This window comes from Limanda limanda, chromosome 17 (assembly GCF_963576545.1).
Source record: "Limanda limanda chromosome 17, fLimLim1.1, whole genome shotgun sequence".
NCBI lineage: Eukaryota > Metazoa > Chordata > Actinopteri > Pleuronectiformes > Pleuronectidae > Limanda > Limanda limanda.
Genome location: NC_083652.1, coordinates 9,540,023 through 9,555,141, shown reverse-complemented (window position 1 = coordinate 9,555,141; position 15,119 = coordinate 9,540,023). Strand labels below are relative to the sequence as shown.

The window sequence follows — 15,119 nt, the reverse complement described above, 5'->3', positions numbered from 1 at the left end:
CTGCGCAGAGGCAAACTGCGCAGGATTAATTTAATGTAATTTAATTTATTGTGCAATTAATAGGTTGTTCTGTCAATTTCAAGGGCACTTGGGCATGCAGATAGGAAAGAGCGGGGATTGAACTGCCAACCTTCTGGTTGGAGAACGATCACTCTACCACCTAGGCCACATTACTTGCTCATTCCCATGGGAAAACTAAGATGAAAAAGAAGATGGACAAATCATCGTGTGTGTGTGTGTCAGTGTCATTCTATGCTGCTTTTGATACACATTTCTACTTTACTACATATATTTGACAGTAACTACTTAAAAGTTACTTTTATATTTTTTGATTTTAGATACTGGATGATTTAACATGCTTTAAAAACCTATTGTTAGAGAATAACCCAGTAGTTTCTAACCTTGGCTTCTGACGCCTTACAAGAATCACAGTGTGGGACACACTTAATTTAATATAATTCTGAAAATTCATACAAAACCTTCTAGTTTATATTCGGTGATCAAATAAATGACATATTGTTCCCATCAACTAGCACAAGGAGTAAGGGTCAGTCATTACTCATTAATCAAATCAAACCTCCGGCCTCCTGAACTTTTACTTTGAAGGTGAGCTGTCTCTCTGTCCCCCTATGGATGTCCTCTTCAAGTTTAGCTTCTCAGATTGACTTCCACTTCATGCACAGACCAGGTGAAGCCTCACTACTGCACGAATCTACAACAACAAAAAATCCCTGGATCTTTGCTGCTTAATTTCCAAGCAGTCTGCTGCTGCTTGTTTCCATGTGATGTCCTGAGGCTGCCCCCTGCTGGCTGCTGGGTTCCTCTGCTGCTCTTGCTTGGTTTGTGTTTGAGCAGTTGTCCATAAAAGAAAATCTTTGTTATCCTTCAAGGGCAATTTGATGTACAACCAGCAATCAGTGCACGACAAAAATAAACCAATGTAAATAAAACACAATATAAAAACCCTATAGACTAAGTAGCAGGGGAAAATTAGCTTTTATTTAATGTTATCATATACTACTGATTTTATTGACTTTATAACAATGCATCATATTTTGTATTTAAAGTGTTTTCAAATTCTGAATTGGCAAAGTCAGCAGTGGCCTAACTGAAGCTATGAAATACATTTTTAATAGAATATTGATGTAATATAATGGCTGATAAAACTTCTGTAATTACACTTCAGAAAGATAAGAGGACTTTCACTTTTTGCTTTACTACATATGTTTGACAAAAAAATCAAACCAACACCAAAACTTTAACCAGCTCTTTCTACTTTATTGACAAAGAGATGCACAATGACTGCCGGTGCTCATTCATTTCTGGGGAATGAATTTACTTGGTCATGATTCCTGTGTGTCGCTCTTACTCCCTTTCAAGCGGAGGAAAGCACTTCAGACTTTGACATGAGTGAAATTGAAAAGTAGGAACAGAAATTACTTGTGCTGACACGGTCAAATCCCTTCAGTGTGTTCCGTTGTTGGAGGACAACCGCCTACAGATTCCACTTTATTGAGATTACTCAGCACAAAGGGCAGTGACATCAGAGCACAACACAAGAGATGCAACTGTGAAAGAATCTACTGACATCCTGGTGTTGTATCGTTTTCCCTTTAGACCTTTTAAAGCTTGATATGCGAGGTCACTATGCAATTTAATGAGTTGTACTTGTATACCAAGAGAAAGAGACAATCTGCATACACCAGCGTGGAAAAGGCTTCTAGCTTTTATCGGCATCATCAGTCAAGAGATTTACACATAGCGTTGTTTGTAATAATCAATATTGCAACACTCCCACGAAGGAAAAATGCAGGTTTTATAAAGAATTTTGCATAAATAATAATAAACTAAATAAAACACGGGTAAAACAAAAAAGACTTCACTGAGACGAGACACATGACAGATTACAGCTAATCCTATTCTTTTTTTCTCTGGAATGAATGAACGGTAATTGCTGAGTTCCAGATTTAGCTACTGATTCTGAAAATGACGCGAGGTTCAAAACAAACAGACAGTCTGACAGATAATCTTGGCTCCAAAGTTGTAGAAGCTGCTTCACTCAAAAATCACTGTTCAACACCACACAGATTCTCAGGTGAGAGATATTAATTGAAGAAGAAGAAAAAGAGGCGTCAGGTTTCAGTCTTCAACCCCCCCGTCCAAGATGCTTTCGAAGGTGAAAGGGAGGAATTTGAAGCCCTGGCCTGAGTAAAACTTGTTCTGGAACTCCACCCTGCAGGGAAAATAAAGATCTGATTAAAAAACAATGACCAGGAAGCCTGGCACACAATAACACAGTCAGACAGAGAGCAGTGATGACTTTCAGGATGGGAATTGCTGAGTATAGGGATTGTAGCCGATGACCCTTGCTCCTCATTCCACAGTCTGCAACCACCTGCGACCTCTCATGTCTACAGCTCTGCTCCTGGACCCAGATACCTAAGCCTCTTCCACTCTTGAAAGTGATCGGGCTCTATTTTTAAAAAGGCCAATGCTAAGTGATGGCTGGTTGACCTTTTAACTGAGGAGCCACAGATACCTGCCATTCCAGAGCCTGTCAGTTCTGTACATGACTTCCTGTGCGTTTCCTTGCAAAAAAGCTCAGATGGTGCCAGTGTTCAAAATGACAAATAAGTAATTCCTAAAAATAAGTTAGTAATTTTCAAGTCTTATCCATGTTTACTTTTAATCCCATTGATATAATTACATTCTTTTGAAATTGTAAACACTAGCTTAACACCAATGATTGCTAGACTCCAAAATAGTACATTTGATGGTTAAGTTCTCCATGATTCCTCAGCTAGTGCTTAAATCTTTTCACATTTACTGACATGAACTCTGAAAAATGTCCGTAAAAATACCTCTTCCTCTTCTTCCAGTTTTGCATCCATTGTGTGTTAGAAACATCATCACCGTGCCAACTCGCTAGCTGTTAATTTTCCTGCTGTATTCTCACTAAAATAATTTATGGACATTTTACTAGTGAGTGGCAAGAAAACCTGTCTGGACTTCATTGCTGTCTGAAAGCAGCTTAATAGAGATGAGCACTTAAAAGTGGACAGATTTGTCCTTTGACGAATGAAAACTTAAGTGGTAAACAGATTCTAAATATCCTGCACAAATCCTGCATCCAATCATCAAAGGATTTCAAGAGCAATATAAAGGCTATGATGGGTTATTATTTCAGCTTCTCTGTGCTCAAAATTACATCCAATTGTCCTTGAAGCCCATTTGGTGAAAGCTGAATCACCAAGCATTCTTGTATAAAGGACAATAATAGAGGAGTGGCTGCAGCACAGACATGCTCTGTAAATGTGCCAGTGGATTATGAACCCAGGATGACATTCAACAAAGCCAGACAAAGAGAGTAATGAGGGGACAACAAAGACTTGTCTGTGCTACACTAAGGAGACTGCTCTGCACCAATGCAAACACAACATAAATGGAAGAAACAACACTGACATGAGCCAAACATGTTCCAGGTCGCCAGCCAGGAAAGAGTGTGAGTGATGGGCAATGGGAGTTTTTGATTTCTAAATAGGACACAGCCAAATTGACTGGCAGATGTATGGAAAAGGATAATTGACATCGGCCTCTAAAAATCCAATTGGACCAGCTCTACTGGATATTAGAACTACACAATCTATATGTTGGTTAAGTTGAAAGACAGATGATTGAAATCTGTGACGCATTTGTTTAATTCACTCATAAACAGAACCCTGGGATGGTCTGCTGAGAACCACTAAGTTAAATAACCTCTCGCCTGCAGATGGCGCTACAGCTCTGCAGTTGGCAGGGCTTCCAGTCATGCAGCTCATCTTCAACAAGTTACAACAGAACAACTCAAAACAACAATTTAAGGACGAAAGCAAAACTCATCTTACCAGTGCAGTCGCAGTGCATGCAGGAAGGCTGACAGACCCTCCATAATGAGGAGGATGGCAACTGTGAGAACAGCAAAGAAGAAAAAGACGATGGCCAGGAGGATGAAACCTGCAGCGTTGTTGGAAGAAAGGCCGATGTGCATCACCATGGTCCACAGCACCTCCGACAGCTCTGCACACGAGACAGCGAAAACACACAGATGTCACTGCTCAGATAAACTTGGAGGTGCATCCATTTCATTTGAATGCAGACAGAGTTTATTTCCCTTCATAAATGTCTCTGTATTGCCTCTTTAATTAAGCAAGGATAAAGGATGTGTACTTACGTGCATGAGCCAGACTGAGGGCCCACAGCCTCAGATAGGAAGCGGTGTTTGAGATGCAGCCCAGGCAGTACTCTATGGTGTGGATCGCCTGATGTACTGCGACATCCGCAAAGTTAAACTATGGGACATAACAAGACATCAAATCAAGACATTACTGTATGTCAGCATGAAACCCTGGAAAACCACATCTCTGGGTCCTGAGGTCCATACTGAAGCCGCTTCCTTGTATTTAGACGATCATTCAGGTGATTGAAACCAAATTAGAAGATGCACCGTCGCTTTAACACCCTGTTAACCCAAAGAACCAGTTGCTACCAAGCACCGACTAATACAGACAGCAGATACAGCTAAGAGGAGAAGACAGAGGAGGACTAAATACGAAGCGAGGGACAGAAAGGGACAGAATTGGCTCCACATGCACTTTGACAAGACAAGGGGATAGGTTGCAGGGTGGGGGTGTAGCACGAGCTCCTGTCCTACCTCTTCCTCTTCACGGGCCTTGAAAGCAGGTGACAAAAGGCAACTCTTGGTTATTGGCAGCACACAGACACACATAGATGGAGAGACAGACATGAGTAAACAGAACAGTGATGAGAGAAACCAGTTAGACACTCAAATAGAAACAAAGGGAACCAAACATTAATGAATGACACGTCTGCTCACACTTTAGGTCAGTGCATTTGGAGTTAAACTAGAAGGGTGTACCTCCATCATGGCTAAAACACAATGTTAAAGTAAAATTCGATTTATCCAGATCTGCTACAAAATCGAAAGGTTTAAACATCAAAGACAGCATTTGAAATGACTAACGAAGGAGTGAACCATATTTTAAAAACTGACACATTAGAGCTCGTTAAACCTTCTCTTGTCCAACCAGACATTAATCCATAATTGATGTTTTTGTTTGATTTGACACAGTGGAAGTGGAGACTTGAGGTATCGATTTCTGTTTCCGACCAAGTCAGAGTGACTGAATTATTCAAAGACGTGAGTAGATCCGATAACCTCAGTAAGTGTCGACATGGCGTTACTCCTGCCTTGTGGCAGAAAAGGAGACAATTGCCATGGAGACGGCATTAGAGACGAGTCTTTATTTATTCATCTTTTTACCTCAGGTTCTTCCTCAGAGTGCTGCGAGAGCTGGTCATGCTGGATGATTTCAGCCTCGTCCTCAGTGGGCCCGTTGCCCACCCTGATCCCTCCAAAGTTCTGGGTACCCTGTCATACAAGAAGGGTAAAGTTAAAACTTTTTTTTATTAATATTTACCATTTATTCAAATATTTGAAGTGGATGCAGGTCTGTTTTATCTTACCAAATTTTTCCGCCACAAGTACTGCCTCCGCAGAATCAGAGTTTTCACTATTAACATGCAGGGAACACATGCCAGGGCAGTAACCAGTAAGAGCGATTGTACAACCGCCTACACAACAAAGAAAGAAAAAGAGGACAGTGATCTTTCTGCGGTTCCTTTGAGGTCAAAAGAATGGATGGAACGTAACCAACATGTGTATCTGACCTGTCCGCTGTAGAGTGGTTTGTTACTGGGGTCGTTGTAGTTGAAGAGGAACATGTTGATGAAGGCAATGAGGAGACTGGGAGCATCCTTGGAGGTGGTTACGTCGTATGCGATCCACTTATAGAAGACCAGTATCACGAGGTAGCCAAACAAACTGGACATGAAGACGATCTCCGGGATGAATCCCAAGTAGATGTTCAGGGGCTTCTTGAAATAACTGCAGAAAAGCACAGACAGCCATGGCAATTATGGACTTCTTCAAACAGGAACAAAAAACAAGGATCAATGTTGATTGAAAAACTCACAGGTGGTTGAAGAGACTGAGAGAGATTCCAAAGAGCATGTGAAATACTCCCAGGATCACAGACATCTTCATCTTGAAGGAATTCAGGAATGTCAGCTTGTTGGTCGCAATGTTCCATATCTGAGATGATCAAGTTCACAATTAGCAATACCAACAATTTTTAGATCAACATGACGTTACATGGCTTGTCTGTACAAAGCAGAATTATTGGAAAACATATTAAAATAATCACCGGATCGATGCCGATGGGGTATGGCCCACTGAACACTCCATCTATGGCTGGGTCCAACTGCAAAACTTTATTGCCTTCAAGTGTCTCAGGCCTGAACAGATGAAAACACAAATCAGATATCTGATCTGAATGGCGGCACAGCTACAACAGCCACTGGGTAATAGCACCAGTCAGTCATCGTCAGGGACACTTACGTCCAGTTGCCTCCTACTCGAGCGTCAAACATTGGCCGGACGCTCCAGCCAGAGCCAAACACGTTGAGGGACTTGGAGAAGCAGTCGTTGTAAATGATTCCCGTGTAGACAGAGAAGATTCCCATCAGCAGGATTATGTAGCGCCCTGCAAACACCATGCTGAACATCTGCCCCAAAGCAGAAGAAAGGTATATCAACATACACAAAGTAAAAGTACTGAGATTAAAAAAAAAAACTCTATCTCTGCAATCAAGAGCATAAAATCCAAAGAAGCACCAGGTCTTTCACAGCTCGAGGGGGTTAGTCTTTCACCTGTAAAGATGCTGTATGACTGGTGAGATGGGAATGACGGGATCCATACCTCGTTATCGTTCTTATCGGCCATTAGCCTGCTCTCTCTCAACACAAGGTACAGGGCGGCACAGGTCATGAGCACCCCGTGGCCAAAGTCACCGAACATGACCGCAAAAAGGAAAGGGAAGGTGATGATGGTGTATGGCGCTGGAGACGAGGCGGCAGGGAGGCAGGCATCACATGAGAGGGAGGTGGTGTGGGGAGCGAAAACAACAAATGAGTGACACGCATTATGAAACACGCCACAACAAGGTGAATGGATGAGGCGGCAGCTGAGGCCAAAAAGCCTGTCAGTGACTGGAGTTTAATACTGCAGGCAGCTGGGTAAACAGACCGTTTCATGGACAAAAACCTGCCTCAGGTGACAAGGATAAACCTGATGATCTAAATATGACCGGAATGATAGAGTGGCACGTTCTTACCAGGGTTTATCTCTCGGTAGCTGCCAATCCCATAGGCATCGACAATGTTTTGAAAGCCGGAGGTGAACTTGTTTGTCTTGTTATAGGTGGGCGGGGTCTGCTTAGACTGCATCCTGTTGAGAATGGAAGGCACAGTGGAGCCGCTCTTTTCCTGCAGTGCAGAAAACAATGTCACAAAAAGGCGTGATTATGTCACACATACATTTTATTTTAACAGAAATCTTCTTTTATTCCTTTTTAATCTCATGCAACAAACAGCAATTTCAAGAGTGAGGAAGGTATGCGATCAGCACAACATATGATGGAGATATATTAAAATGATTATCTGAAAATAATGACATCTAACTGCACAGATTTAAGAGATATTCTGCTTCCTTCTCACTTCACATGATTTAGGGTTTTACAGCCAATTGTTCCTTTACAGCCCACTGGTTTGAGGAACATGAATTTAAAGTTTCAATGTACTGACTTGGCCTCTCCACTCCTCAATCAGGCACGTGCTAGAAAAACAAGCTCTTCAGTCTGATTGTGTTTTATTTAAGTTAGACACATCAGACAGCCCATTGTGTGACTGTGTCAATAAACTATGAGTTAAACTTAGTAAAGGGAGGGAAGCCTCTATTTACTGCTGCTCAGTTACTCACCGTCCCCCTGCGCAGGGCAAACTGGATGGAGTCCATGTCAGAGACGGGACACCACACCTCAGCGATCAGACACTTCTGAGTGACGTCAATGTTGCAGAGGTTGAGGGTGTGGTACACGGCCTTCATCTTCCTCACCTTGATGACCCACACTCTGACTGTCTTGGCTGCAGCTTGCAGGACCCTCTGCCTGTGATCCTCTGTCTGGTTCAGCACCTTTAGGGACAGACAAGAGACAAGTTGGTAAATGTCTGAAAAAATACTTTACATGGTTCTATTATAAGATTGTATTATCAGATTTTGTTGCATGACTTATGTGGATTTGTCTTTAAGTTGTTATTAAACATGAACTCCGGAACTTCCAGGGCTCAGCACATGTCCGAAAGATCATTGTTGTTGCTGCCTATCCGGACCAGGACACTATTCTTACATATCATTTAGATTTTTACAAATCAAATCATTAAACATTTGTCATCTAAGAATCTTTGTAAATAGAGTGACAGCTGTGCAGATTGTAACGTACACGACGACCAAAAAAAGGCTATCATAAGAAGAAAACTAAAAATAGCAGCAATGAATCACACATTCCTCGTTATTCATAGAAAGGGTTTACATTTACTGGCATGATTAGGAAACAGTAACAGGCCATTTGAACGGTGCTGTCTGCCTACAGGCACGGTTTTCCCCGCTGTCAAGAGGCTTAATGGCCCACACACATTGCTGATCGCTGGCCAATTAGCTCCACTTTCTTCATCTTCAATGCCGTTCTGTCATTCAGTTCTCATGCCCACGTAGCGACAAGCATAACACTGCATCCACAAACACCAAGACACATATATACATGCATGCAGGAGGCATGCCAAGCATCATGTAACTGAGTCATACAAGCTGTTACGGGAACGGTCGGTGATCTCACAATATTTGAGGATATCCTACTTGAACAAACCTGACACAGCTGGTTGACTGAGTTTAGGAGCATATGAGAGACTTGAGCCAAAAAACTGACAATTTAAAGTCCAACAAATCATACAATCTAATATTTTCTACGAGTTATCATTTGTGCAACATATATCTAATTAATGTACTTCTTATGAGAAGCATATCTGGCTTAGACGTTTGTCTGAGAGCAAAATGAAAAGAACAGTTCACTTCCTGTCTTATGAAATTTCCGCTACCGACTCACTGTAACAAGCAGAAGCAAAAAGAAAAGAGAAGTAAAAAGTTCAAGTGTGTTTGGTGCAAGTTTATGTTTATGAGTCAGCGGTGTCTGGGTCTTTTCCCTGACGGTGCATTTACCATTTGCAGGTCATCAATGCGAGCATTCACTCCTGCTAACATCTCTTTCCTCTCCTGCGGTGTTTCTGGACAAGGGTACAAAGTGGCTCTGAAGCTAAGGACAGATAAAGGATTACAGATGAGGATATATTGGGTGAGAACACTTGATAAACTTGTTTGTACAGGTGTAAAATGTTGCTGATTCACTCACCCCTCACAGATCTTCTTGACTCTATTCTTCAGCTGGTCTCCCTGGAAGAAGATGATGAAGACAGACTTGTGGACTTGGTCGCCCTTTGGGGAAAAGAAATCAGATTTTGGTAGGAAGACAGTTAAGCACGTGCCATATCTGACCACGCTTACAGGCTACATATCATTTTGTTTATTGAATGAACTGACCGTGGTCGGGTCCTCCAGAGGTTCTTCAATGTCTGTCTGCCTCAGGAAGACGTTTCCTCTGCAAACTCTCCAGAGCATCCTCTCAAATGTGGGGATACGTTCTCTGCCAATGACTCCAGCTACAAATCTATAACAAACCAAACATCACTTGTTACTAGTTCCCTTGGCTGGTATGGATACAATACAACCTAAAGGCCCCATTAAATGGAAAAGAAATGGAAAAAGATCTAATCCTGTATCTCTGTTTTTGTTGGTATCTCTTATCAAAAAATATATAATCCCCACCTTTACAACGATTTCAATAATTTTTTAATTTCCATTAAAATTCCATCTATATCTTGTGTATTTTTACTGGAAACATTAAAATATGTGCAATATGTCCTCCGACATCCATCTATTATATAAACCAGGTCATTAAAGTTTACAGACATTAAAAAGACAGGTTGGGTTTTTTGTATCTATCTACTAAAGGACACTCTTCTTTATTCTGTGAATGTTCTGAAACGATTTTTCACTTCAGATGACCTTTGTTTCCTGTTTAAGCTTTTTGGCATGAGCTGGTGTGTGGGAGTTGATTGGCTGGTTGTAACAGTTTAAACACAGATGACACAGAATGGAAATCTCAAACTGAGAAGCTTAATCCTTTTAAATGAGAAAGTTCCACATAAGCGGACTCACCCCAGTCTGAGAGGAGGCCCTCTGATAACATCACTGGGATCCAGGGGGGCGGCTGATTCCTCCAGTAAACTGGGGTCCTCCATCTGGAAGAAAGTCAGTTAAATCATCAGCTAGGATGGCAACATATTCACTTATTCCACAGCATTGAAATTCCACACACATGAACAGCACTACTATAATACATCTAATATACCTTATACATTTCACACATAAAGGTAATGAGATTTGGACAGAGGGAAGATAATGAGCCAGGGTTTTTTTAAGGCAAAGACAGTGAACTTCACCGGTTAATGGCTGAACAGACACAGCGCGTTACTGGATAAATGATTCACCTCATTCTAAGCTCATAACAACTTGTAAAAGACCATTTGGCATTGTAAGCTAACACAGGCTTGCTTGTGAGGGCAGTGAAGTGGAATTGAAGCGGGGCAAAGGTGGAATGGAAGGAACTTTACTTAAAAAGACAAATGAACAGAGTACACTGTGCTAAGCCTTAATAAAGTGCTATACAGCTGTGCTACGACAGCTTAATAAGTGATGTGAACAGATTGTGTCATGTGAGCATATAAAGAATCATGAGTGCTAAAACCCTTTGCCAAATCAAGCAGCAATAAATGTCCCTGTGTGTGTGTTTATCAGCATAGACATCAGCAGGTATGCAAATCTGAGATGAGTTTTGGTTGCAGTTTTTACCCGTAACCATAAATATTGATTATTTTTCAGGCGACCACAACATTAAAGATCTTTCATTGAAGCTGACCTCATCAAAGAACTGTTGCGTGCGACGCAGAATGTGTTTGAGCTCCGTCAGTTCCAGGTAGTTCTTTTTTAGGGCCTCTTGGTTGGTGTTTATCTCCTTCAGCTCGTTCTCGAGCTTCTCGTATGTGGCCTGCGGGGAGACGTACAGAGAGGTGAGCAGCAGGAAGCAGTGGATGATACAGATCACTGTTTAGCTGGTTGAGACATTGAGAGCAGTCACCTCCATGTCGATCATTTCCCTCGGAAGGGGGACTTCTGGGTTTTCTCCAGTGTCCACAAATGCGATGTTTGCCTTCTTTATTTCTTTCTCTACAAATCCTGTAGGTGAGAATTAAAAAAGGTGAAAAGAAGGGTACAGTTAGCGCAATTAGCTGTTTTATGCTGGATAAATAATTTCTCCGTATAAGCATAATGGCCTTCCTGTATGAGTGGCAGCAGTTTCTTATGTCCAACAACGAATTCAAGCAAAAACACAGAAGCTTCTGATTGACAGAGGCTGGGGCTGTAGATGGGACTGAGATGGCTGGTAAAAACATTATTTATATTATGACTGTCCAAGATCATTACCTTTAAGATAGGCTACATTCTACATGGCAAATTTCCATACAGCTGCCAGGCTCAGTATGCGTCACATCTTCCTCCCCTTGACATTTTTTATCCTTTCCGATCTATACCGACCTAATGTACGGCCTCTATGGAAGGCACCCGAAGGAAATCTTTCAGTGATTGAGAGCTTAAATCTCAGTGCAAAGGCAAGTGCTCTATGTTCACTTACTCAGTTTGCGATCCATCTCTTCACATCGTCGCACTTCATTAACAAACTTTCTCTGGAACACGTTCACATCAGGATTTAGCTGCGAGGAAAAAGAACGTAATTCAAGGTCACGCAACACAACATGGACTGTGATGTTTGCAAAGAAATGACAGTTAAGAAATACAATAATTGTGCTCCAGTAAACGGCCTAAACGGCTCCAGACCCTGTAACTAAATAATACAATAAAACAACCTTTCCATTGATTTTAGAGTAGATCAATAAACTTTTTTCAGAGGTTTAAAAAACAGATTATTTCTTAAGATTTAATACTGGGGTTTTTTTCATTGGTGAAGTGGAACTTGATCATATGACTAAAACACCACTGTGGATGCACAGACCTACCCTTGCTAAAGCTTAACCAATATTCTAGCACAGAGCTTCTCTCAGGGATCATCAGGAATGGGCATTCTCATCCGTGGAATGAGGGGTCAGCTGTGAGCACATGATGAACACGGTGCAGAAGGCATGCACTTTCTCAACAGTTTCACTGATGCGATCATCTCTACATAACCACAGAAGACGTTACGCTTTGTGCGTTTTATTCAGTCTAAAATGTCAAACAGAATCTGAAGTAAATAAGGTTTACACTGGTCAATATTATGCTGTATGTATTAGTGCGTTCTACTTATCCAAAATGTAGGTAATCAAAAATCGACACTCAAAAAATATATATTTAATGTCTAAAGATGTGTCTGTGTCCATTTTTTGTTAGTGGCCATGTCAGTGAAAGCAGCGGCCGATGACCAATATCGACTTTCAAAATCAGCCGACTCACTTGTTGGTCTGTTTCACAAGTAAATAACTGAGGCATTATGAAACAAGGCGCGACCGGATGGGATAGAGAGGGACTTACATCACGGAATTGCACCATCCCAATCTCTCCCAGTTCACTGACACAACAGTAGGCAGCTTCTGACTGGAGGAAGAGCTGAGCCAGCGTCATCTCCTCACTTCTGAAGAGTTCCCCCATGTTGCTGAAGGATGTGAGCCCCGAGCCGGCCTCGAATCAAGCAGCACCTCTAGAAAACAGAAAAAAAATGTTTTGCCGTTAGCGCCGAGAATAGAAAGCAAACTCTCTTTTCAGTTTCGTTCAACATGCAACACCTATCTCTATTTAGCGCACTAGTGTCAAAACCACTAATGAGGGCGGCCTGTGCCAGTTCTGTGTTAGTTTAGCACAAGTGTGAGAAGATGGCATGTGACATTGAAAAAAAAAAATTGAAAATCAGTATTGTAGCCTGCCCCATGCTGATCCCATGATTAGTACAGGAATGTTCTTACGCTTAGAAAGAGTTTGATCTCTGACATTAAAAGACCTGTGTGCACACTGGATTTTAATTGTTGAAGTAAAGCAAAAGTTAGTGATCCTTGTAGGCAGACTGTTGTTTTTTTTAAATTTAAAATAAAACGGTGAGGTTTTCCCATGATAACCTGCAACATAACCGACTACAGTAAAAACCACCACACTGGGCTTATCTGTGGATCTGTGGATTACAAGGTAGCATGTGACCTGGAGCTCTCGTAAGCCCCAAGCACATCACGACTGAGTGAACGTCCCCTGACCTGGTGCTACAACACAGGGTTGCATTAGCACACCATTACGTGTAAGTAATGTCAAATGTTATTAAAGGAAAAACACATTTTTATTAACTGTAAATCTATAAACAGACACATCAGACAGCTACTGACTGATGCAGCTTCGCCTGTCAAAGCTGGAGTTGCTACAGAGCTAACAGCTACTGACACAGCTACTGACACAGCTACACACACATCTACTTACACATGGATGCAGCAACACTATGACACAACACATCAAGCTAATAACGTAGCGTGGCAGTGACAGGGAGTGTTGGCTAATTAGCAGGCGTTCTAACCTAACCCTAACCCTAACCCTTATTTAACTACAGTAACACACTATTGGGAGTTAGCCGGGTTAGCATACTGGCAGAGCTTCAACGTGGAGAACAAGATAAAATGCGACACAACTGGATATGAGTTAATGTGATGCTATTAGTGTCGTTTAGCTAAGTTAGCTCACTTTAAAGGACTTGTGTTGGCAGTGGAATGAGCTACAATGACGGCTAATGCTAACTTAGCGCACCTGCTCTGTAATATTAGACTGAACCCATTTCAGAGGATGAAAGCGACGGTTTCTAGTGTCAGTTAATGGAATTGATATCCAGCCATTTTTCGTACCTCTGTGTTGTCGCTGTTCAGGTGCGGATCCTCTCTCTATCTCTCTCTCCTCGTCTCTGTCACACTCCGACTTCCGCCCTGGTTTCCTCTTCACTGTTTGTTGTGGGCTTGAGAAAGAGGAAGTGAGGCAGACGCAGAATCACATGAACAACGGTAGCTCCAGCCCCCTTCTGCCGCTTTTATTTTGAAAGTTTTTACCGGAAACATATATATGCTTTATTTTGTCCGCCTTGATCCCCGCAGAGGTTCATCGTTAACAGGGATCACGGGTATTTAGCGCCTCCCAGTGGATCAAGTGCGCAGAACAACCGTAAAAGTATCTGTTCGGTTATATGCGTCTGAAATATTGAGTAGTTTTAAAGGTTCAGAGTTTAAGATTTAGGTTAAATGGATGTATTGGCATAAATATAATATAAATAATTCATTGATATTTTCACTTGTGTGTAATCATCTAAATTGGTTAAATTGTTTCTCTAGAATAGGCCCTTTATATTTATTTCTGCGGCGGGTCTTCTCTACGGAGGCCGCCATGTTTTTTACAGTCGTCCAAACTGGACAAACTAAACCCCTTCAGAGTTTTTATGACAACTGTAGGCTGCCAGTGGATATAATGCTAATAGTTGCTCATCAATATCAAATCATCTTTATCATATTTGATACATTGCAGAGTCTTGGCTCACAGGAGGTGATTAATTGGTTGAAATGCTTCTCAGGTAAAAACAGGTCCCTTTGTTGTTTTACTCCCCTGATTTTTTGCTCTCACAATTTGAGCTGTCATAAATCACTTGTTAAACAAAGCACTGATATATGGAGGATCGCCTTCCATCACAACTTCTCTTTTCACATTTATATTTTGCACAATATTTAGCGCGCCTTACAAATTATAAAATGTAGGAAAATGTGTGAAGAAGCCAATGGTCAAACATTGTCATATGTCAGTAAAAAAATGAAAGAACAAAAATGACTATGAAGTTTAAGAGAGAGAACTTGATACACTCACTCTAAAAAATGTGTTTTCCATGTAAAACTTTATCGCCCGGTTAATTTATTTTCTTTGATTATGATTTCAGAGTCTTCTTTGTGGGACTGGATCTCACCTGTGATGGCCCCCTCATCGCTCTCT

General features: G+C 41.5%; 1 protein-coding gene across 3 annotated transcripts; it reads right to left on the bottom strand.

The window, feature by feature from the left end:
* Positions 1-1,257: 1,257 nt before the first annotated feature.
* On the bottom strand, positions 1,258-14,084 carry atp6v0a1a (ATPase H+ transporting V0 subunit a1a). Of its 3 annotated transcripts, none has more exons than XM_061089584.1 (22): positions 13,997-14,084; positions 12,654-12,819; positions 11,761-11,839; positions 11,206-11,303; positions 10,987-11,115; positions 10,227-10,309; positions 9,549-9,675; positions 9,361-9,443; positions 9,171-9,264; positions 7,878-8,090; positions 7,234-7,384; positions 6,819-6,958; positions 6,458-6,624; positions 6,264-6,354; positions 6,033-6,151; positions 5,728-5,944; positions 5,524-5,631; positions 5,321-5,428; positions 4,691-4,735; positions 4,211-4,328; positions 3,885-4,056; positions 1,258-2,233 (listed from the first exon to the last, which is right to left on the bottom strand). In XM_061089584.1, the coding sequence occupies exons 2-22, from the start codon at positions 12,768-12,770 to the stop codon at positions 2,140-2,142; spliced, it is 2,553 nt and encodes an 850-aa protein (XP_060945567.1). In that variant the 5' UTR covers positions 12,771-12,819; positions 13,997-14,084; the 3' UTR covers positions 1,258-2,139. The 3 variants fall into 3 exon arrangements, with proteins under 3 accessions (XP_060945567.1, XP_060945568.1, XP_060945569.1); XM_061089585.1 differs by having other exon boundaries at positions 4,691-4,708; XM_061089586.1 differs by lacking the exon at positions 4,691-4,735.
* Positions 14,085-15,119: the final 1,035 nt, after the last annotated feature.

Excerpts from the sequence above, each read along its gene's own strand:
- atp6v0a1a (XM_061089584.1), bottom strand. The coding sequence starts at position 12,770 with ATGGGGGAACTCTTCAGAAGTGAGGAGATGACGCTGGCTCAGCTCTTC. Across the intron at positions 6,355-6,457 it reads CGAGTAGGAGGCAACTGGAC|GCCTGAGACACTTGAAGGCA; the intron begins GTAAGTGTCCCT and ends TCATCTGTTCAG. Across the intron at positions 5,632-5,727 it reads AACCACTCTACAGCGGACAG|GCGGTTGTACAATCGCTCTT; the intron begins GTCAGATACACA and ends TTTGTTGTGTAG.